Source organism: Lissotriton vulgaris, chromosome 3_1 (assembly GCF_964263255.1).
Source record: "Lissotriton vulgaris chromosome 3_1, aLisVul1.2, whole genome shotgun sequence".
NCBI lineage: Eukaryota > Metazoa > Chordata > Amphibia > Caudata > Salamandridae > Lissotriton > Lissotriton vulgaris.
Window position 1 is genome coordinate 422505359 of NC_141689.1, and position 25196 is coordinate 422530554.

Sequence of the window (25196 nt, forward strand, 5' to 3'; positions counted from 1 at the left end):
TTTTCCCTTGTTTTTTGCACTTCTGCCCTCTGTTAGACTCGTTTTTTGTGCCTTTCTGCCCTCTGCATCACCACATCATCACTCAGCACCACCACAGCACCACTCAGCACCACCACATTATCGCTCAGCACCACCACAGCACCACCCAGCACTACCACAGCACCACCACATTATCACTCAGCACCACCACATTATCACTCGGCACCACCACATTATCACTCAACACCACCACAGCACCACTCTGCACCACCACAGCATCATTCAGCACCACCACAGCACTACTCAGCACCACAGCACCACTCAGCACCACCACATCATCACTCAGCACCACCATGTTTTCACTCAGCACCACCACATTATCACTCATCACCACCACAGCAGCCCTCTGCACCACCACAGCATCATTCAGCACCACCACAGCACCACTCAGCACCACCACATTATCACTCAGCACCACCACAGCACCACTCAGCACCACCACAACATCACTCAGCAGCACCACTCAGCACCACCACAGCACCACCCAGCACCACCACAGCACCACCACAACATCACTCAGCAGCACCACTCAGCACCACCACATTATCACTCAGCACCACCACAGCACCACCCAGCACCACCACAGCACCACTCAGCACCACTCAGCACCACCACAACATCACTCAGCAGCACCACTCAGCACCACCACAGCACCACTCTGCACCACCACAGCATCATTCAGCATCACCACAGCACCACTGAGCACCACCACGCACCACCACAATATCAGTCTGCACCACCACGTTATCACTCAGCACCACCACGTTTTCACTCAGCACCACCACATTATCACTCAACACCACCACATCAGCACTCTGCACCACCACAGCATCATTCAGCACCACCAAAACACCACCACAGCACCACTCAGCAGCACCACATTATCACTCAGCACCACCACATTATCACTCAGCACCACCACAGCACCACTCAACACCACCACAGCACCACTCAACACCACCACAGCACCACTCTGCACCACCACAGCATCATTCAGCATCACCACAGCACCACTGAGCACCACCACGCACCACCACAATATCAGTCTGCACCACCACGTTATCACTCGGCACCACCACATTTTCACTCAGCACCACCACATTACCACTCAACACCACCACAGCACCACTCAACACCACCACAGCAGCACTCTGCACCACCACAGCATCATTCAGCTCCACCACAGCACCACTCAGCACCACCACAGCATCACTCAGCTCAACCACAGCATCGCTCAGTGCAACCACAGCATCACTCATTGCAACCACAGCATCACTCAGTGCAACCACATCATCATTCAGTGCAACCACATCATCACTCAGTGCAACCACATCATCACTCAGTGCAACCACATCATCACTCAGTGCAACCACATCATCACTCAGCGCAACCACAGCATCACTCAGCGCAACCACAGCATCACTCAGCGCAACCACAGCATCACTCAGCGCAACCACAGCATCACTCAGCGCAACCACAGCATCACTCAGCGCAACCACAGCATCACTCAGCGCAACCACAGCATCACTCCGCGCAACCACAGCATCACTCAGCGCAACCACAGCATCACTCAGCGCAACCACAGCATCACTGGTTCAAATATGTTCTCTCAATGTTTCAAGCTTTATTACAAATGTCACAAAAAGATGTTAATATTTCACTTCTGTTCTTGGATTTTCGTCACAATAAAATACACTGAACATAATCTTCACAAAAGTTATTTACAAAAGGTTAAGCTATTGCCATTATAAATTACAATCACTTTTATTGAAGTACTAGCAGCCCGTCCCGACCTTGTCCGGGAGCAACAAGCTTCACCGACCCCCGCCCGCCTCGACATTGTCCAGCAGCCCGGGCCCCCGGCCGGCCCGTCCCCCGCCTGCCCCGACCCCCGCCTGCCCCGACCCCCGCCTGCCCCGACATGGGTCCCCTTACCTCAGCCGCCGCTCGTCCCGCCTGTCCGCTGCTCACACCGCCGCTGGCCTGTCCGCTGCTCCTCACATCACCGCTCCTCCCCCGCACCATGTCCGCCGCTCTTAGTCGCGCTCCTGGACGCCGCTCCTCACCGCGCTCCTGACGTGAGCACGCACGTCGCGGCCGGCGCTACTTCGGAGGGACTACTTTTTTTTACTGTAAATTTTTTAAATAACGTTTTTTTTTAAAATTTATATAGCCTATAACCATCTACACACCCTGACGATTCCAACGGTGTATCGGGTGAGTGGATTGGCGCTGTGGTTCCCGAGTTTACCCGCCTCAAAGGCTGAAAGTTCTTCCTTTATAATAGTAGTATAGATTAATTATTTTAAAAAATTAAAAGCCATTGTTATTTGTAATATAAATACATCTAAGTCACGTAAATACAAAAAACGTTGCATTACAAATGCTATAGGAGTCACATTTGCGAAAGTTATAACTATTGGCATTGTAAATGACAAAGCTATTCATTTAGCTATTTTCAAAAACAACACATAAATTAAAAAATTGTCATTTACAAGACCAATAGCTCAAACTTTCATAATGCGAGACCTATTGCATTGCAAATGTTTGTTCTTTTTGCTGGTCTGCTTCAAGTCCTGCACCAAGTGCATTGGTTGTCCGGTTGTCTTTCCGTTGTATTTTGACTTTTGATATAATGATACCATCATGAAAATGTCACGAACATACATCATCAGTAGCAGCTCCAAAAGGATTCATTCTCGGGGGGCCTTATTTGCTTTCAATACCTCCCCCTGTAGAGCCCCTTGAATCTGCTAGGTCGCCTTTGATCTCTCCCCGCATCCTCCCGCCCCCAGGTCTTAAAGAAGGCAGTCCCATACGTGTATCGATTCTCTTCACACTGGGCCTAGTTCTGTCGCTTTGAAGCTCGAGCTCACACTTCATCCTGCCCCTTACATTCCTTGAGATAACATCTTTTCGGCCTGACTCACCTACCTCATCCCTATGTGGGGGCATGCATATGTACCAAGCCACAGGATTATGATATACACAATAAGAAAAAGCCATGTGCTGCTGTTGTTACTACGTACTTAGCTTCGTGAAGATTAGGAATGGTTTAGTATAAACATGATAATGAAAGCATTACGATTATTACAGTCATTTATAATGTATGATAAAACAATGCCTTCCAGCCAAAAATGGCTTGAAATTATATTTCCATGTAACAGATGACATCTCGCAAGCATATATTATAATTTAACTATTCATAGCACATTCTTGTCCAATCACAAACCTATCCTTTTTCATCTTTCGATTTTCTTTTTTGGTCAAAGTTTTTCTCAGTAAGATGCTTTGCTTCCCTTCAGCATACATTAAACTGTGGCGTGTTGACTTTTACATTGTTTATCTACTGATAGTCTTAAGGCTGTTGTAGTTAAACAGAGTGTCAGAATATCAATGGGATGACTCGGTATTCCTCAGAACCTGGGTATTGTATACTAAACAGACAAACAGCTGATTCTGTCAGACAGCACAGAGTGCTCATCCAGCATATCCAAAAATAAACCTCAGATCCAATAGGATTCTGTGCTGATTTATTGTATCAGATCCAAATGTTTATGGCTTTTTTTCCCCAAAGAAGTGCCACAACTCAAATGGATTTTGCAATATAGGCTGTATTCTGATGTGACAGTTTGAGGATTTACCCAGCCTTTCGCACAAGAAAACTTTATTGGAAACAAGGTCAAACATAGCCCTTCTCTTACTCCAATCTGTTCCATGCATAGTCCTGATGAAGACCCGCAAGGATGTAGAGAAAGCACATGCTTCCCAAGAGGGGTGAAACGTTGACTGTTTTAACATTCAACCTGTACCAAACAATACCAGGTCTTGGGCAACTAATGAACTGACGTTCTTGGCCCACGATTGAGAGATTATAGATGTGAACAGCTTGGATAAGCTCAATGAAGTTATTTACCGTTTTTTTACATATGATTGAGCACCATTTGTTCTTGATGCACTGCACAAGCTCTTTACTTCACCTATCACCTATGGAGCACCTTGTTGCTTAATGTTTGTAATTGATTTTGCTAAACCTATCTAAAACATATATTTTATAGTAATTTTGTTGTCTGACCATGTTTTCTCTCTGTAAATTCTACATATGATTAATTGTCATCGACGTTCGTAAGGATTCATTTATTAAGCTTTTACTAAAACCAAAATGGGCCTGTTTTAATAAAGCAATTAAGTGCTATCCAGAGTGATTTCGAAATTAAATAATCGATAAACATTAGCTTATGATCCGGTCAATATCTTCACATCTTGAATATTTGTGTACTGTATGCAGATGGATACATTTTCCCTAATCTTTTGGAGTATAAGCGTGTTGTTGTTTCATCAAAAGATCTTGTTGGTAGCAGCAATACTTATATGCATAAATACTAAACAGCTAGGCCATAGTATTCAGAAATACATAGTGTTTCCTTTTCCACTGGTCTACCAACTTTGATGTCACATAGTCGGTATTTTTTGATCATAGTGGCATACAAACTTTGAATGAAAACGTGATGAATATAGAACCAATAAATTGACGGGATACTTTTCTTGCGAATTCTAACCCTGAAATCATCAGTACCTCATATGCTTAATCAGTCAGTCCTGTTGTCTAGAACTAGACAGGCTTTCCAGAAAGGTTGACCACCAGCATTTTTAGGTTCAGTCCCCGTGGGTGGTTCAAATTTGCAGAGCAGCCCACATGTCCATTTAGCTCTGCACTGGCACAGTGCACTTTACTGAAATGCTAAATGTAGGAATGGTGGTCAATCAAATCTTCACCATGTTTAAAGGGCAAGCACATACATTTAGAGGCTGGTTAACAATGTCTCAGTATGTAGAGTCCAATATCACCAAGTCCTGTGGGCAGAGGGCCAGATCTAAAAGGTGTACTGTCCTACACTATTTAATTCATTTATAGTCAATCTGTATGAATTTAGATGATGCCTAAGGAAACAAGCATTAAAAATGCAATAGGTCTCGCCTTGGATTAAGTTAAAGCTATTTACTTTGCTATAGAATACCATTAACAAAGCAAAAAGCTTTAACTTAATCAAAGGCAAGACTTATTGCATTTTCAATGCTTGTTTGTCTATGATTCCTCGTTGTCACTGTTTTTCCGACCTTTCCTTCCTTCTTTTCTGTGTTTCTCTCTTTTGTTCTCGATCAAACTTTGTGGAAGAAAATAAGTTTGAGTCCCCAAAAACGAGTGCTGGTGGATCCTGCCGGCAACCACCAGCTCAAATTAAGCACCCATATGTCCAGAAATTAAGCACGTACATGAAACTCTTGCCTTGATAAATAATAAACCCTATTTAGCCCCAACAGCAAAATATGCAACAACCGAGGGCATCCGAACAAAAGCTGTTCGGAACCACTATGAGATAATGGCATAATGGAGCTCTGAAGTGGGCGACACATGGGGTACGAGCGCATGAAAGGAAAGACTAGGGAGATGGGGTGGAGAGAAGGGTGGGTGGACCGGAAGAAGGAAGGAAGGGCGGGTGGAGAGCAAGATGGAGATGGGTGGGAGATATGGAAGGAAGAATGTGGAAATGGATGCAAAGCATGATGGGTGGAGACAAGGATGAATTGTTAGAAAGCAAAAAAGAAGAATGAATGGCGATGAAAGGAAGGAAGAGCAGGGAGAAGGAAGGAAGAGCAGAGAGAAGGGTGGATCGATTGAAGGAGAAAAGCATGGATGGAATAATGGAGAGAAATAAAGATATTATTATTTGGTATTTGTAGAGCGCACTGTAACCCTGCGGGCATCCTGGCGCTAAGAAATAATTTAGACCGGAAGAAGAGACTATCAGAAGTGAGAAGAAAAAAAGGCAGACTGCCAAGAGAGATCCACTGATAATCCTAAGAGATTATACCCTGGGAAAAAGCAAGGTCTTAATTTTCTTGCGGAACAGCAGAAAACTTTGTATTCTCCTGATTTCTAGGGGGAGACAATTCCAAAGGCGGGCTGCTGCCACGCTAAAAGCTCTCCATCCCAGGGTCACTTTCTTTATCCTGGGAATTCTAGCAAGGTTGGTGGAAGAGGAGCGAAGGGTCCGGATAGGCTCGTAACACTGGAATTTACCTTGAAGCGGCTCAGGACCCTGTCCATGAAGTGCTCTAAACACAATGCACAACGATTTGAACAGGATCCTTTGAGCTTGGGGAGCCAGTGTAGCTCCGCCAGTGCTTGTGTTGTTGATGAACGACGAGTTTAGGAGAGTGCTAACTTAGCTGCTGCCGCCTGGATACTGTGGAGTCTGGCAATCAGGTAACCCAGGGATTCCAGAAGCAGGCCATTACAGTAGTCCAGGCGGCTGAGGATAATACTCCCAACTACTGTTGTTCTTGCCTGTACAGGTAGCAGAGGCACCACCTTCCGAAGACCTCGAATTAGAGTAAAGCAACTTCCCACCAGTTTATTAAAGTGGGTCTCCAGATTTAGATTCCCATTAAAACTGACCCCCAAATTGCACAACGTGTTCACTGGTGTCAACGTGCCATCTGAGGTTAGAGGCCAGAAGTCTGCTGGCAGACTTCGGGTTTTCCCCCCCACATTGTATTGTAGGATCTCCATTTTCCCACTATTAAACTCAAGCGAATTTTCCTTCAACCATTTCACGCATACAAGCATGAAAGCTATCCAGTGAATCCGTCTGAGCACCATCCAGGGATATCAAAAGTTGCGTGTCGTCAGCGTAGTTAATCACGCTGATGTTGTGTGCTTTGATAATTCCCAGCAAGGGTTGCATATAAGCATTAAACAAAATGGGACTGATAGAAGATCCCTGCGGTAACCCATGTTAAACTTTCACAAAGTCTGATTGGTACGGAGGGAGTGCCACCGCCTGTCATCTATCAGACAGGTAGGATCGTAACCAACTGAGCGCTACTCCCCTCACCCCATAGGTTTCCAGCCTTGAAAGTAGAATGTCATGGTTTGCCGTATCGAAAGCGGCGGACAGATCTAGCAAGATTAAAATTGCCGAGTGACCCCTGTTCGACCGCATTCGAAGGCAGTCCAGCACCACCACCAAGGCTGATTCTGTCCCTTGACCCGGTCTGAAACCAAACTGTTCCTCCTCCAGTATGTTGTTTGTCTCTAAAAAGAGGGACAGAGTCCTACTGCCCAGGCGTTCCAAAATTTTGAACGGTAAGGGCAGGAGGGAAATTGGTCGGTAATTCTTGTAACAACATGGATCCAGTGTGGAAGAAGAGGTCAGACGGACAAAAGCATTGTCAGAGAAAGACAGATGAGAGCTGTATGAATGGATTAGAGGGTGGATTACCAGAAGAAAGAAAGGAATGATGGAGGAAGCATAGTCGAATTAATTAAGAATGAATCCGTAATATAATAAAGTGTGTTGTGAAGAAGGCAAATTGCTTTGACAGGTATTGAGAGAAGAAACATGTGACCAACATTTGGGAGCCCAATGTCATTGCTAGATGACCTCTAGCAACAGAGAGACGAGACCGAAGGTCGAATGTCATCCAAAGCCATTAGTGTTGAAGCTGTAGATACCCTTTCCTTACTAGATGTAAACGAATTGGACCTGGGAGGAGGACAAAGTGATGTAAGGGGATTTGGGGTGAGAATCTAAAGAAGTGGTTGAGAGGTGTGATGGGGCAGTAGAGATGGGGGAAATGCAGCAAAGTTGAGGCCTTTGGATGAGAGTCAGGTGCTAGTGTATGTGGATTGGAGGGGGTTGTTTTGCGAGAGCTTGTATGGTCTGAAGGTAGCCTTCCACAGGTAAGAGCCTACATGAGAGAGTCAAATTGGAGGTAGTAATTGAGTGGTCAACAGGATTGCAAATAGTTGGTAAAGTGAGTGATAAAGAAAAGGAAAGTAAGGAAAGGTGTGTGAAAATACAACTGAAAGAGGCTGGAAGAGGATGAGCGAGTTAGAGTGGAGGCAGTGATCAGAGGACATGTAGGATGAACTTACAATACAGAAGGATTATTGGAACTTAAGAGACTGGAAGAGTGGGGTTGTTTGGTTGCAGGAATAGGCAGAGGGAGACAGAAGTACCAAGGTAAGTGTAAGCTGGCAGAAGGAAGAGAATAAGTTAGCGGGAAGCTTTGAGTTAATGAGAAAATGAAGTCGCTAAAATGAATGAGTTAGGGTTGAAGGAAAATGGAGAGCAGCCATGGAAACTTCTTCAGAAATGACAAGCAAATGGAGATATTCAGTTAGAAGGAATGGAGCACAAACTAGGCTGCACGAAGGGTAGGCATCATATGAGTTTTAAACAGGTGAAATATAGAAGTTATTAAAAAGTCATGCCCTCGCTATGTGGTATGAAGCATTCAAACGGATATTGGAATTTATAACATGCACAATGAGTTTGTGCCAACAGTACACCACTTTTTCATTCCAACTGAAACAGTAGAGGCGCAAATGTGCTAACAGGCTACTCCATCTGCAGATGTAGGTGCATTTTATTAAGGCCTCTACATTTATTGCAGTTATCTGCATTTCTGCTACGGTCAGGGGGCATCACGCAGCACACCCAAAAACAAAATGCACAGTAATTCTTTGACAATGTAAAGAAACCTAGACCCAAAAAGATGACGCCTAGAGAAAACACTTTGGACGCGGAGGCGGCTTGTTGACTGTAACTGGTGCACTGAGCTGAATGCGGCCATTGTGAACAGCAACAAAGAAAGTTTGTTTGCACTGGACACTTTCGGAGACAAAACGATCTTTTCTGCACTAACAGCAACACAAACCTTACTACTGATGGACCTGAGGTTTAGGGAAGGCCTCTGTTGCAATATTCCTGCCACTGAGCCAGTCAAGCCACGTTTACAGTGACTCGTTCCTTGCTATTTATATAGCGCTCATCGGTCCGCTGGTGTGGTATCGCGGCGCTTTATGTATCTCCAGTGGGAAAGCAGGCCCCAACATACAAGGGATTCTCGGAAAACGTTAAACTCAATCGTATCAAAATCCAGTCATGCACTGGCACTTTATTTAAGTAACACACTACAATACATAACGTCAGCACAGTGTTTCCTCTTTAAAATAGGTTTGCATCCGGCTCTCAAAACAAACACTGTTCACACATTTCCCGCAGCGAGGCTGACCAGAAAAACGACAGTTTGAGCTATTGGCATTGTTAATCATAATGCCTTATATATATGTGTGTATAAAACCTGCAAGCGGTGTTTAAGCACCGCTTACAGGTTTTGTAAACACATAAATAAAAGGCATTATCATTAACAATGCCAATAGATCTAACTCTGGCAAATGCAAGACCTATGGCATTGCAAGTGCTTGTTTGAAGCGTGAACGTTTGACCCATGCTAGGTATTCACACACATCTTTTCAGGAAGACAGTTATCACTGGAGATGAAACGTGTTTCCCGTGTAGCAATCTCTCTAACCTCACGACCCCGAGCTTTTTCGACCCAAGGTGGTAAATAGGGCAACAGTCATTTATCGAATTAGAAGGCAAGACTGTTACGTCTGATTAGCATTCTCACAGTTCCCCCAATTAGAACTCTCCAAAATAGAAAACAATGCCGTCTAATACTTGGATTTTTAACAATAAAGAAGTAAAATGCATATACATTCGCCAAAGACCGGCCTGAAATTCAGACTTCTATTGAACATGGGCAGATGAAAAGTACATGGCTTTCAACTGGGCCCATGTCATGGCAATCACTTTTAGTCAACCCTGGTTGTTCAGCCAACAGCTGCCTGCATGCTAGACCTTATGTACAGACCTGCATGTCGCAGTATTTATTGCCGTTTGTTTTTATTGTTGTTGGTTCGTGTGGTTAAATGAGAAAAATTGTACTGGGTAAAAGTTACTGTGTGCATGTGTTGATATTCACCTGGCTTGACCCCTCCGCCCCACCACCTTTAGAACAACAAAGTGCTGTACATTAATAAAGATTGCGAGGTAATACAAGATCACATGCGCCAAATATCATTGTTGAATTATATAATAACGTCACATTACAACTGAATTACATTCCACTTCTTTACAATCATAAACACTGAGACAACAAGCACATCACATAAAATCAAACAATCTTCGTTCAAGCACCAAAGCCAAGATTAAAAGCCTAATCCCCGGCATCAGCCACCAGTTGGGTAGGCTATATTTCATGACATGGGACATGTTGACAGCTACAAGAGTAAGAACCATTATATTATAAACGTCCAGGGCTGGGAAAACCACCAATAAAATCATAGCAGGTAGAAAGTTGACTAGATTTACTTTGGTTCAATTTACCACTCCAGCCCAAAAGCAGTCAAGTTCAATGCATGGAAGAGCATTGGTATCACCCCAGTCCAGTACAGACATTTGAAAGATATTTTCATTGGATTTGTGTACCTCCAAGTCGCCTGTCACAAAACAAATAAAACGTTTAGTCGGGCAGAATGGAGAAGAGTTGTTTTCTACAATGGTTCTCTGAAGTAGTGTAAATAAGCCATCAGAAAGTTCTTAATGTGACTAATTGCTTCTGGTGTTTCCCATGTCGTCCTGCAGCCAAATATCAAAATAATGCATATTTAGATATATGCTTGAGTCAATCGGTTGGAAGTTTAGGTTCGGACAAAAGTTCGGGTGGACTTGCTAATTTGTAGTGCAGCAGACACTGGATGGAGAAGCGAACACACACTGAGCTGTGATCCGCTGCTTTGAAGCTTTTTTTCAGTCACAAAAGGGGGTGGTGATGGATGGAGCATCTGAACCAATCAAACACTCACACCCAGTCAACAGATCTGGGTTTAATCCATCACCGTTCTTTAGCCCACTCTGCCACCCCAGTTCAGACATGGCCATTTGCAAATCAGTCTTGACCCTGTGCCTCATGGGAACAGTCCAGCCTGAACTGCCAAGCCATGCCTTCCCTGGACCGGAAACAAGCTTCCTAGGACCGGTTTCTGGCATTTCAGCCGTCTTTAGCCAGGCTTGCTTGAATCCAGTGGCAAAGTGAGCAAGGCTTGGCAGTTCGGGCTGGACTGTTCCCATGAGGCACAGGGTCAAACTGATTTGCATATGGCCATGTCTGAACTGGGATGGCAGAGTGGGCTAAAGAACGGTGATGGATTAAACCCAGATCTGTTGACTGGGTGTGAGTTTTTGATTGGTTCAGATGCTCCGTCCATCACCACCCCCTTTTGTACCTCTTTGTTCGCCTTAAGTTGGCAAGGTATGCTCAGACGTGAGTCCCTTACTCACTTTGCCCCTGGATTCAAGCAAGCATGGCTGAAGACGGCTGTAATGCCAGAAACCAGTCCTAGGAAGCTTGTTTCCGGTCCAGGGAAGGCATGGCTTGGCAGTTCGGGCTGGACTGTTCCCATGAGGCACAAGGTCAGACTGATTTGCATATGGCCATGACTGAACTGGGGTGGCAGAGTGGGCTAAAGAACGGTGATGGATTAAACCCAGATCTGTTGACTGGGTGTGAGTGTTTGATTGGTTCAGATGCTCCGTCCATCACCACCCCTTTTTGTACCGCTTTGTTCGCCATAAGTTGGCAGGGTATGCTCAGACGTGAGTCCCTTACTCACTTTGCCACTGGATTCAAGCAAGCCTGGCTGAAGACAGCTGTAATGCCAGAAACCGGTCCTAGGAAGCTTGTTTCCGGTCCAGGGAAGGCACGGCTTGGCAGTTCGAGCTGGACTGTTCCCATGAGGCACAGGGTCAGACTGATTTGCATATGGCCATGTCTGAACCGGGGTGGCAGAGTGGGCTAAAGAACGGTGATGGATTAAACCCAGATCTGTTGACTGGGTGTGAGTTTTTGATTGGTTCAGATGCTCCGTTCATCACCACCCCCTTTTGTTACTGAAAAGGGGCAAACATGGGATGAGCACATACTGACAGGAGTCAATCAGGCCTACTTAATGCACAACGTACCATCTCTTTTCACACAATGCACATGCATGACCGCAGGATTGTAGTAGTACATGTGGCAAGTTTTCCTGTGCTAAAAACCCAAGAAGGAATACATTAATTATCATTATATTGATGGAAAATAAACAACATTCTTAGGTTTTAGAATTCTCTACGCTTAATTCCATATTTCGCACTTTTGTTGGCTGCTACTCGAAGTGGATCCCAGTGACATCCCGCACCCTACAAGGCCTCCCAGAATGAGATTACAGCCCCCTTGCCTTTCTGTACCTCTGTGCGGCACAGGCCGGCCGTCTCCGTTGCACGTGTTTCTTGGCTCCGGCTCCACTCTGCTTTCATTAGGGATGACTGTGGAAGATTCGGGGTCAGGTTTGCGGCCCAGGTTAGGGATCGCGCCCTTCTCCCTGTCTGTGGCGGCCACAACTCTGAAAGTGTCTGTGCTGCCGAACGTGCAGGGGGGACACCGGTGGTGTCATCACCGCACATGGGCCATTGAGAGCGGGAGCCTCACCCCTTGCATTAGTGATGGTGGTAGGCATGAGATGACAGACCCCACACCCCACCTTTATAGCTACCACTGGCCTAATATGCAAAGGGATGAGATGACACCCTGGTGCATTAACGATGCGTGAGAGTGGCAGGGAAAAAATAGAGACACCCCCCCCCCCCTGTACCGATGGAGGTAGGCATGAGAGGGCCGGAGACCTGCATTAAAGCTAACTGACAGCCGCAAGCACAGACAGAGTTGACCTTACTGGCGTCTACATCGGCCTTCATCTGATGGTGATGTTGATGTCACTTACTTTGTGTATCTGCTGCCAGCACATGTTGGTGGTCATGCTCAAAGGAGGGGTGGACTGAAGTGGTTTACCAGGGGGTGCGTTTTGCGCACATGTGGATGATAGTTTGGGTGCTTTAGCTTTCGGTGGAATGTGGGGGCTCGTTTGATGTCGTGCCTTGGGGTTTATTGGTCGGGAGTCTTTTTTTCACAGCAGCTAGAGCAGTTTTATCAAGAGGTTGGAGCACTGAAATCCTGGAGCGCTGAAATCCTGAAACTACACACCAGCATGAACTACTCCGCTCGGTATCATCTGTGTAGGTGGAGGGGGCACTGGGAGGTGTGGGGGAGGCGGCGCCGGTGTGAGCCCCCTCCCCATGCAAAGGTTCTGGGGAAGAGGGACCGCGCTCCATGCGCTCTCACCCCTCCAGCCCAGACCATGCCAGGGATCCCCGGGCTCTCAGCCTAATTACCAGCAGCCCCGGGCGGGGGTGGGATGTGTCTTCCGGTGCCCTTGGCAGACGCTGCCAGGTAGTGATGAGCAAACGAGAGGGTGGCGGGGACCGGAGCACCGGGGTGGGGTTAAGGACAGGGAGCAGGGAGGAGACTGGGGAGCAACAGGGAGGGGGCAGAGACCGGAGCCAAGCTCGGTGTGGGTGCCGAGGGGGCTCCTCGCCCAATCCCTGCACACCCTCGTCCCTCCACCGCCGCATCGCACCGCAGGTAAGGAGATAAACGAAGACAGGCACACACTAAAGAGAGGCAAAGTGGGACGGGAAAACAAGAGAGAACTTGAAAAGTAGAAGCGGAGAGGGGAATGAGGTGGGAAACAAGACGGAATGAAGGATAGGAAGGCAACCAAAAGAGAGAAGAGGAGAAAACACAGTCACAGTGAGTCAGGTGAAAACAACACAAGAAGGAGTGAGGAAACGCGATCGCCATGACGCCGACGTTTCTCTATTTCTGCCGTCCCACTTGGATGGACTGCCCTGACTACCTGCTGGCGTAAAAGGTGTATTATCTTCTTTATGGGGCCATCTGTTTCGCCCCATAAAGATAACAATCCTTTTACGCCAGCAGTAAGTCAGGGCAGTCCGTCCACATGGGACGGCAGAAATAGAGAAAAGAATACGTCACACAGAGCTCTTTCCCAATGGCCGGCCACCGTTTAGCATAAACGGTGACACCGGAAAAGAGGAAAGAGGGGGGGTTAGGGGTTGGGGGGCTTAAAGCCCGCTAATGAATCTCCCTCAAGATCATAAGATCTCACCAGCAAGACTGCGCATGTGTGCAGTCTTACGCTAGGCTTCGACCTAAAAACATTTGCTAACTTCGTAAGAAGTATGAAATTCAGTTACATCAATATATGCCTCCTATTAAAATCCCATGTAAATGACAATGAAAGTAATCCTTCACCCTCATATTCATAAAATAATTCCACTCTTTTAAAATCCAGTTCAAGTTAACAAAAATATTTATTTTAGCAGCTGCAGAAGAAAGATAATAATTCAGCAACTGATTTGAGTATGTGACTTGGAGGTTTCTGTATAGACACTTACCCCTTTGATTTATTCACCACATTTCCATTTAACAAGTCAAGTTGACGATGTCATGAACCCGCAGTACACTCCCCACCCCTTTTTTAACATTACCATGTTAGTTAGGTTGAAATGTAACATAGGCGACTCTGCCTCCATGTTCCATTTCTAGACTCATGAGTTTGTTAAAACCTTTGTCTTACTGTGTTTCCCATGTTTAAATATATATATTTTGAGATTAATTTGAGTCCATCTCCACTTCAACAACATAGTAAAAAGCCTGCTTAAAACAGGGTCCGCATAGCATTCATGACCAATATTAGGAGCAGGAGAACATGTAAAAATGTAATGTAAAGAGATTTAGCTGGGATCTGAAAAAAAATCAAGTAAGAATCTTGCGAAGAACCAACTTCAACCTTAGTTTGCTGCTTTACTTACCATCTGAGAGGTTCAAAGAAAGCCAGTCCAGCGCAGAGTGAAGGTCTCCGCCATACACCACAGTATTCTTCATAGCTTCTTCAATATCGGCAGCATTAAATGAAAATCCTTGGAGGGCCATGTACAAATCCTACATATAAAAAAAAATCAAACAGAAGACAGCAAAATAATGCGCATTTCACAAATAGAACTTCTTGCGTACAGGAAGGAAGATCAGATTTAAGATTTGAGAAAGGGGTTTCTTGCAAAAGTACAGGGAGAATTACCAGGTAATTCAAAGGCTAGCTGATATGATACAGTTATTTCACCATGTTCGTGAGGGGTAATAATAGTAGGGGCAGATGCAGAGTTCCATGGACTTCGAACCCTGGGTGGTACGGTCAACTACAGGATCATGGAAATGCTGCCAAATTCACAGCATGGATTGGGAGAGAATAGAAGAAAACGTCCTTCCTTCTAATACACTTTTTACAAATGTGCATCACATGTTTGTGTTTGTATTCTCTTCCCATGCGTCACTGTACGTCTGAATGGAAATGAGTGTGGCAATTCTTACCTGCAGCTTTTTAGCAGTGAGTCTTCCAGAAACGGATCCCTTGTCAGTGACCTGGTTTCGGTGTTCATTTATTAACGAAATAATCCTCTGTTCCAAGTTACTGTCTATTACAACCTGTTAGAGGCAGAACATTAAAGAATCATTAAAAGAAGCCACCTACATCTAGTAGTAAAAGCAATTTCTTCATTTTTTGTAAAATCATTTTTATTGGCATTTGTATTTTGAAAGTACAGTACTTCATAAGCAAACTCTGGTAGAAGATATTCTGATCAAGTATACATCTGATCATGGGGTAGAGTATTGTCTCAGTACATGACACCTTCAACATTTTAATAAGTAGTAATTTCAATGTAGAGAGAGGTGTGAAGTGAGTCATGTAGCCTTGCAGGGCATCTGACAAGCTGTACTGGGAGACGGGTGTTCACTCTCACAGTCAACCCTACACTTTATGTGGGGCTATGTGCCAGTTAATGATTTAAACAGTACAAGCCAGGGGGGATTTAACTGGGATACACTGGCATGTTGCATGGTAGGAATCCGCAAGCCACTACATTCTAGCTGATTCACGATTTAGGGGGAGGGGAGGGAGGAGAGGGAGGAGGGGAGGGAGCTGGAAGGGACTGCTGGAAGCTATTGATGTGTTGTCCATATACGGCCTCTAACCCCAACCAACTTGGTGTCTGTTCGATGATGGGACTGCCGGAGTCCTCACAAGGGCGCACATGCGCCATGGGGAAACGGGCAGACTGGGATAATGGCACCTCTGATGTTTCCTGCACAAATGAATGGAGAAGGATAGCCTTCTTCGGGCCAGAGCATCTCCTCTGCAGCACCCCATTTCGTAACTGACCCCACCTTTGAATCCAGCGGAGGCTCCCCCCAGTGTCTTCCAGTGCATCGCTATGCTTCGCTCAGCTAGAAGAAGCATCATGGACGCAAAACGTGACTCAACTTTTTGACTCTTTCAACATTTGTTGATACCTAGACTGCATGCCTCCAAAGTGCGGATGTCCGTGAGTCCCGTGACTGCATGGAGGGCAGTGTGGAGTGTGGCCCAATAAGCGTGGAGTGTTGGACAGCTCCAGAACATGAGTATAAAAGATGCTCCAGGTTCCGGGCATCTGGGGCATGTGAAGGACGCAGCTGGGTAGTATTGCTGGAGTTTCTCGGGGATGAGGTAGGTGCGGTGTGGTATGTGCAATTGGATGTTCTTGAAGCAGCAGATGCTGGACACTTTTTTGGGTAACTCTAATGCCCGAGCCTATTCTTTATCGTGGATTGGCCTCTAGAACTCAGCTTCCCATTTTTCTAGAAAGGGGCACAAGGTCGATGGAGTTTAGGGCTTGCACCGCTTTGTATATCCAGGTGACCAAATGACGCCCTGGGCCATCTGCAGTAGTGTGTGGAGTACCGGATGCCACAATTTGCGGCAATCTTCTAGCAATTGCCGAAGTAATAGAAATTGCCCATTGGGGAGCTCCACATCTGCAGCCAACGCTGCGAATGTCTGCAATTGCTAGTTCAGACAAAGGAAGCCTACCTCTGTAAGGGAATGCGCTGTCCACACCTGGAACTTCCGTTTAATATAGTGTGCCTGATCTCTAGGGAACCCCACCAGCGGCAGGATGGGGGGAGTATAGGGGTGCAACGCGATTCAGCCTATGTATGAGTTGCATGTAGGCGCACGCCACTGTCACCTGAAAAAATCGCCAGCAAGGGATTTTGTTTTTTGAGATCTTTACAGCACCTATAGGATTTGTTATTTAATCACAATACCTAAGTAAGAGTTTAATCCGTGGCTGTTAAATTCAATAACAATAAGCATAAGATGTTACCACACTAACATCACGATAGAACATAAATGTTCAATAAAACAAGGAACCAGGGTTTATTGTCTGAAAGTTATTATTAAACTTCAAGGCAAAATATCTGTACAAAAACAATGAATAATCATAAAATATAGGGTGCATACATGGATATACAATAAGGATATTCAAGGCCTTGGTTGCTTTTCCTTGGACATATCCAAAATGAAGTCCAGACTGCTACGTCACAGTGGTTGATTGGTTGTAACCCAAAGTCAGAAGAGGGTCATCAATTGTATATACCACTTTGTAGTCCTGATGATGGTCTTAAGAATAACCATAATAAGACCGAAACGTCGACCTGTTCAGTCCAATTCTGCCTAGTTTGCCCCGAAGTCATCTTTTGATTTTCTTCTGACTTTGGGTTACAACCAATCAACCACTGTGACGTAGCAGTCTGGACTTCATTTTGGATATGTCCAAGGAAAAGCAACCAAGGCCTTGAATATCCTTATTGTATATCCATGTATGCACCCTATATTTTATGATTATTCATTGTTTTTGTACAGATATTTTGCCTTGAAGTTTAATAATAACTTTCAGACAATAAACCCTGGTTCCTTGTTTTATTGAACATTTATGTTCTATCGTGATGTTAGTGTGGTAACATCTTATGCTTATTGTTATTGAATTTAACAGCCACGGATTAAACTCTTACTTAGGTATTGTGATTAAATAACAAATCCTATAGGTGCTGTAAAGATCTCAAAAAACAAAATCCCTTGCTGGCGATTTTTTCTACAAACCTTGCCCAAGCCCGCAAGGGTATATTGGGTTGCTCACCCTTTTGTATACTGTCACCTGAAGGCGTTGGCTCTGGATCGGTTCCCACCGTGGTAACAGCATACGATGTATGGTTGGGGTTGGAATAACTCTGGCGGCTGTAGTCAGTTCCACGAGCGCCGAGCCCGCTGTCCAACGCGACACCCATTGAAGCTGTGCTGCAAGGAAATATGCCTCAAAAGAAGAGGCACCTAGCCCTCCCTGGTCCAGGGGTAGCTGCAGGACAGAGCCCCAGATAAGGGTCCGGAGGAGGGTATCCAGCTCTTGGAAGAAGGAGCGTGGAGGGACCACAGGAAGTTTAGCGAAGTAGTATAGTAATCTCTGAACTAGTATCATCTTGGTGACTGCGATTTTGCCGATGACAGCCAAGGGTAAATCATTCCAGAAGTGCACGGAAGATCTGATGCCAGCCACTGCCCTACAATAGTTAGCGTCGTAGTGATCTTGTGGCTTGTGGTACAAGCGAACGCCCAAGTATCGCACTGCTCGGGGGCTCCAGGGAATACGGACATCACCTAGTAGTAGAGGACATGGGGGAGATCACTCGCGAGGGGGTATATCGTCGATTTGGACCAATTTACTCTGAGGCCCACCACCGCCTCAAATTCTTGCAATGTACGCAGGATGGGGGTGAGATCCAACGCAACATCGCGGACATAAATGAGCACATCATCCGCGTACAGTGATACCGCATGGGAGGAGTCTGCGATCGGGATACCCCAACTCTCGCTCCCATTGGGGAGATAGATCGCCAAGGGCTCCATCGCCATGGCGAATAGCAGAGGAGAGAGTGGGCAGCCCTGGCGTGTACCCCTGCGCACAGGAAATGAGGACGATATGAGGGGCCCTAACTTCGCCCGGGAGGTGGGCGTGGAGTAGATAAGTTTGGTGTAGGCAAGGAGGCGAGGTCCCATTCCTATGTGGCGCAGGACCTGGAGCAGGTAAGGCCACAGAAGAGTATCAAATGCCTTTTCCAGGGTAAAAGCAATTTTTTCATATATTATTTTTTTCTCACTAGCTCCCTACCCCTTTACAACAAAGTCAAGTGGTGTAAATGTTGCTATCTAATTAACAGAAAACTCTAATGCTCAGATAAAGGTTGACAATTTAGGCAATATACTATGACTTGCAATATTTCTTGCTGGTTGCAAAGGAATCGGAATAAACACAATCTAGCAGCAATCACCAACTGTCTGGCTGCCATTTTCCCCTCAACCCAATCTTCCTCATCCAATTCTCCAACATCAGCTTCCCAGCATTCCCATAAGACTACCATAGAGTCCGACACATTAACGATTAAAGCCCAGCCACAGGGGTGTTTTCCTGTTGGGCCTTGTGTCCCACCATATACATTTAAAGACACTATGCCAACATTCAATTGGGATAGCAGTGACCTGGGGTATCTGTGGGGGGCCCCCCGTACCATAGAACCATGATCATGGGGTTGACCTCAGAAATCCTGTCAGTTCTAAACAAAATCCGGCACATCCCTTTCACCAAAGTTGTTTATGTTTACTTGCAACTTCCTAAACCATTTCTGAGGTATCCTGTACTGGTAGTTTTGAAGAGTATAGAACAGCTGTGGAAGAGCAACCATTTTAAAGAGGGAAATACGGTGCAGGATATTCAGCAAACGTGTGCCCTAGAACACCAAATAACCCTTAACTTTAAGTTCTAGAGGAGCAATGTTGAGCTCTCAACAAGCCTCAGGGTTCACAGACACCGCATCCCCAAGTAAAGGAAAAAGCCTGTCACATATTATAGATCTATGGTGCCGGAGGGTCGGGGTGGGGATGCCCCTGATAGTGGAACACATGAAGGGAAGCTTTATCCCAATTTGCTCAGAGGTACGAAGCCTCCTGTTACACATTCAATATTTGGATTAGCCTAGGAATCGAGGCCTCAGGGCAGTGTATGAACAACAGGACATTGTCTGTATATAATGAAATGTGATCCTTTGAGGCATCATCCCATTGCAGATCCCACAGTTGCGCATCATCCCGCATCCATTTGGCCAGTGGTTCAATAATCGGGGCAAAAAGGTATTGGGATATAGGGCAACACTGCCTGGTGCTCCTTTGTGTTGGGAACTTCCTAGACAGTGTGCCCATTCATCCACACCCTCGCCTACGGGGCGTTTTAAAGCAGCAGGACAACCTCTGAAACAGGGAGCCAAATGAGCCTCAGAACAGAGTGGAGAAAAGGCCACTCAAATTAATTGAAAGCTTTCTCAAAATCAAGTTAGGCAAAAAGGGTAGGCTCCAAGATCTCTTGCACCTATGCCAACATGTTATGACGGCTTCTAATACTTTGCTGGGTCCCTCCAGCTGGAATAAAGCCATTTTGATCCTTAGATATCAAGGAGCGTAGTAGTCTTGATGGAGCAAGTATTCGCATGTGACGCGACTTGCTTGTATTCAAGAACCTGACCTAACTTTAACTTTGTAATCAATCTATGTGTCTTACTAATATTGCACATTTTACACTACATGGGGTGTCCCAGAGACGCTTGCCTACGTGTTTACTAAACAGTAATAACGCTTGCCTCTAAAATGGCCGCTGCTTTGCGGGAATTAGACTGCGCATGCGTCGGTCATAACCACGTGAAGTGACGCACTCATAGTTCTGGTGGGAATTTGTTGCTCATGCGCAATGCACTTAAAGATGGCTGCTTTGTTTCTCATATGCTCCGAGCTTGCATTGCCGCTTTTTGCAAAGCTGTTTGTTCTGCACTTATCCTAATGCTATAGTTACTATAAAGTAAGGGGTGTAGTATAGCCAATCATGGTATACAGTGTATTCATTTTTTCTGTGTTTCTAAATTGTTTTCGCTTACTTTTCATGTATCGTATTCTTTGGGCCTGAGAGGCGCTTGCTACTCCATCTTGAGGAGCTGTTGTCATGTGATGAGAGAAATGAACCCTGCCGCAGTGGAACCCAGCCAGCTGGCAGCCGAAGCCAAGATACTACTGGGAACCTGAACTAAAACCTAGCTGAAGAAGCTGACTTGTACCTAATTCTGCTACAATTGTATTTACTTTTGTGTACCCTATTGTTCTCTATAAAACATATGCCATGGAAAGTTAGAATTTAAGGGGTGGGTTCGAAAATGAATATTAATCCCGAGAAAGTCTAACATTTAGGTGGTGTGATGACTAAACCTCCTCCTTCATCCAATAAGAACTTGGGGATCCTTTCAATTGCAACATTGATGGGTGGTACACTGACCCGAAAACAGTATAACTAGCCTAGGTTTAGCTAGAGAAATTGTCCGACTTGTCAAGCACACTAATGTGGAAGTCATTGAATTCAGAATGCAGTCAGGGGAGAAATTCAAAACTGAAGACGCGAGAGAAGGAGTTCCCTTGGGATGGTTGACGTACCATCTGTCTGTACCAAATGTGTGGGCTTACCATGAAATTAATGAACTTGACAACTGTTTTAGCTCTAACACATTAATGCAGAAAGATTCTTGTGGGCATGACTGTACACAATATGGAAGACTAATCCCTTCCTATTACCTTCGCTTACTCGCACCCCCGCCTTGCATGAGCACTTTACAAGCACAGTATATTGTATATCTTATTGAGTTTCAATTATTTTTGATTATTTAGCAAAATGTATAATATTTTGCAAATCTAATGTTTATTTTGGGGTTTGTGTGTATATGTGGAAGAGAGAAAGGCTAAGGGATGGTTAGTATGCCAGGTGGCAGCACACCAGCTATTGTGGGTGGGAAGGAAGAGGGATCCTTCTCTTAATATAACCCTCACTCACTCGAATAGTGACATGCTCCATCATTGTATTCACCCCAACTCCTAAAGGTCGGGGTGGGCTCAACTGTATTTCAGGGAGCACTTAAAAAGACTTGGTGTATGGGGGTGTAACCTTAAAGATAAAATTCCTCTCCCACTCCAAAAGTATCCTTTATTCATAGGGTGGGAGGGAAGATTAAAAAATATATATGTAGGGCTATAAGGATGTGATGGTCCTATGACCCTAAAGCATCAACATGTTTCAGCCCTTACCTAAAGGCCTATCTAAGGTCCTGGGCTTTCGTCAGGGTGGGTAGAGAAGAAGTCACTTCCCCCACAGATGTGAATGATGTGTGTATGCAAATTGCATGTGAGAAAATGTAAATTTAAGAGGGGGTGTATACTTGCTGCAGTGTTTTCAGGGAATTACCCAATATTAAAAAGGGCATCTGCTCCCATGGGAGTATGAGAGGGAGGAGAATGAACAGTAGGCTGACCACAGGGAAGGGACCCTTGACAAATGTGTGACTACAGGGCCTCCCTCTCAAGCCCCCGTGGGTGTGGAAGGATCACCTTTGGGCCACTTTTTGTTAGGAGTTCTGTCCACTTGCCCACAGAGCCTTAATATCTTAAGAGTCAGGCCATTGTAATGTGGTGACAGCATCTTGGGCAGACAGGCTCTAAGGAGGTGGTTTGCAGCAGCGTCGCTAGCCCAGTATTGTTATGCCCGCTGCAAACTTTAGCTTTGCCCCCAAAGGGCCGGTGCAGACGCTCAGAACCAGTGTCCCACTCCCCTGCCATGCTGTTAAACTGCGGCGGGGTGTTGGGAGTGGAGCAGCCTGGCTGGTGGCAAGTGATGCGGTCGTTGGGCCATTATTGCCTCAGCTTCCCTGGAGCAGGAGCAGCTCTGTGCTTTTCTTCACTACTCCCCCGCCAGGTCACGCCCTGAGACTATAGTTGGCTGGGGAGAGGGTAGAATAAGTGAACTGGGCTTGCTGAGGGCATATTTTTGGCATCTCACACCCACCTCCACCAAGGCCAGGAAGACACTGGAGCTATGTATGCATAATATCGCCGTGAGACACCATTGCCAGCAAGGGGAATTGAGAGGATGTAATGTCAGAGCTGCCAAATTTGGAACTATGGAAATAGAACTGAGTCCCAGCCTCTGTTCCATCTCCTGTGATTCAGGACAAATGACTTAATTACCCAATCAATCAATCTTGAATAGAATAAAGCAAATATTGATTGATTGATTGATTGACAATTACCCAAGGTCTAAAATAACCAGCGCTGGCACAGCCAATCGGTCTCGCATTTTTGACCTTATAAGTGTTTAACCTTGCAGCACATTATCCTGGGCGGTGTGCTGCCAGGGATAGAAGAGCTATACAATTACTACAGACTGGGTGGGAAAGAAAGAGTGAATAGTTTTCTGGCCAATCATTGTCCTATTGTTCTTTTAATTCTTATAAATGGCAGAACTACCTTATAACTTATTCAATATTGGCAAGCCTGAGGTACATCTAACAGAAGAAAGAGCAAATTTGACGCGGAAAGATCATCCATGCACATTACACCTAGCTCATTGCTGTAACTGGGGTTTGAGCATGCACAGTTCACGCTTCTGAAGCAATAGAGAACTGTAATTGGTCAGCTCCCCTAGGGTACTAGCTGTCTTGGCAGTAAATATTGAATTTATAGAATTTCTGTTCTGATGTCAAGTCAGCCATTAGTTATTGCATAGCCACTTAAACTGAGCAACAACATGTTGCGTGTGTACATGAGCAGCACCAACTCTGCATCTTTTGCGTAGGATCGCAGGATGATTTTTTCAATGGCTTATTTTGGAAAACGTCAAAGTTAATGTTTCTTGATTGGCCCTCAAACACTCTTCACCTCGGTAAAGTGGATTTTGTCAAAGGAGTCTGTGGGAAATATTGCCAACGAAGGTGCATAACTGTTTTTGTAGTGTAAAGCGGTGACTACGTATATTATTTTTCCTGCCGGTCACTGCAGACGCACCTGCCACACAAAACTGCACCAGGGATTGGAGATCAGAGCCTGCACAGTCCAGAAGCATTTTGTCTTCTAAATCTTGCAGTCCAGTCAGCCGTCTGAGGAGGACCCTTAATGCTGACAGGGGCATGTTGGAACTCGAGTGAGGGACCCTGAGAAGTACACAGACCTCCCACCCCAAACACACACACACACACAACCAGGCAGTTGTTGTAAGTAGATTATGTAGGTAGCAGGACAAGTCTTCAGGTTATTAAGATCGATGTATTAAGTTAGCACAGCAGAGCATTACACCTCATAGCTGACCAGACCATTAACTGCCAAGGCTGGAACTTCCACATACCACATAGAACACTCATAGGTACTATGGGAGGTTGGGAAGGTGGGAACACAAAGAAAGGGCTACTGACACCAAGTAGCCATGATGAAAGAAGCACAAATTTACAACATATCTTCTTATGCACAAATATACAACAGCAGTCTTTAACCGCATCGCTGCGGAGGTCATTTTTGCGCTGTGCGGCTTTTTTATAAAAGCCGCGTTACATGACGAGCTCAGCTCATCATCCGCACACGCCCCCCGTGGCTGATGACGAGCTGAGCTCGTCATCAGCATCAAAGGGGTTAATAAATAAATGGGTTGAGAGTTGGGCAATATTTGCAGCCGAGCTGATGCAGATGACAATGACAGGGGGAAGGGAGGGCCATACTGGACTAGAAGCCTGCAACCCTCTCCCCTGCACCGCCGAGTATGAGCAGCCCTTTGCTACACATCTGCATGTTTGCTTCCGAAAACAATGAATCGAGGTTCACTATCATACTTACTGAAAATTAACTACTTTGAATACAGTATCCATATTCACCATTCCTCTGACTTGTATCAGCAACTCGTAAATGGTGCCAAAGTTAAATATCTTTCCCACATAGTTTTCAAAAGCGTGAACTCGGAAGCAGTGATAAACAAGGCGTCACTTCCCTGATGGCGTCGGAGCTTGAGAGCAGTGATGTATTCCATGATAGAGTATAGTCCAGGTGGATCAAGTTAGGAATAAGCCCCAAAAACTGTAAGATTGCATGGGCGACTCACCACACTCCACGTTTGGTAGTTGTGACAACAGTTTAAATTTAATTAAGTGACACCTTGCTTTAAAAAACAAAAGCGCTATGACACGGCCAGTGTTTACCATGTCATGTTGTTAGGTCTCGTCCTATTCCATTCCGCAAGGAATGAATAGGACAAGACTATTGGGGCGAAACTAAGAGCTAAACTAAGCTCTCAAAAATGAGTATTTCCAGAAGTGAATGTGTCCCATGCACGCGCGTCTATCCGCCTGCCTGCCTGGCATCACCACATCAAAGCCAGCCATCTGTTGCTTCCCCAGCGTGGTGCCGCCAGCAGCTTCACTTCAAAGGGATCCGCTACGCCCCCTGCTGAATCAAAGGCTTTCATTTCGCCACCGCGTTTATTTACTTACATTTTGTAGTGAACATCTTCAAATAGTCTGATGATTGTTTTTGCTAAAAACAAAATCATTACTGCGGTACGGAAACT

The 25196-nt window shown here is 45.5% G+C and overlaps 1 protein-coding gene across 1 annotated transcript in view; it reads right to left on the reverse strand.

The window, feature by feature from the left end:
• The window catches only part of DHX29 (DExH-box helicase 29), a 930480-nt gene that overhangs the window by 776603 nt on the left and 128681 nt on the right, over positions 1 to 25196 (reverse strand). Inside the window, exons 3-4 of the mRNA XM_086960636.1 lie at positions 15223 to 15336; positions 14667 to 14796 (exon numbers count right to left, since the gene is read on the reverse strand). Of these exons, the coding sequence (XP_086816762.1) occupies positions 14667 to 14796; positions 15223 to 15336 (244 nt within the window). The remainder of the gene's footprint in view (positions 1 to 14666; positions 14797 to 15222; positions 15337 to 25196) is intronic.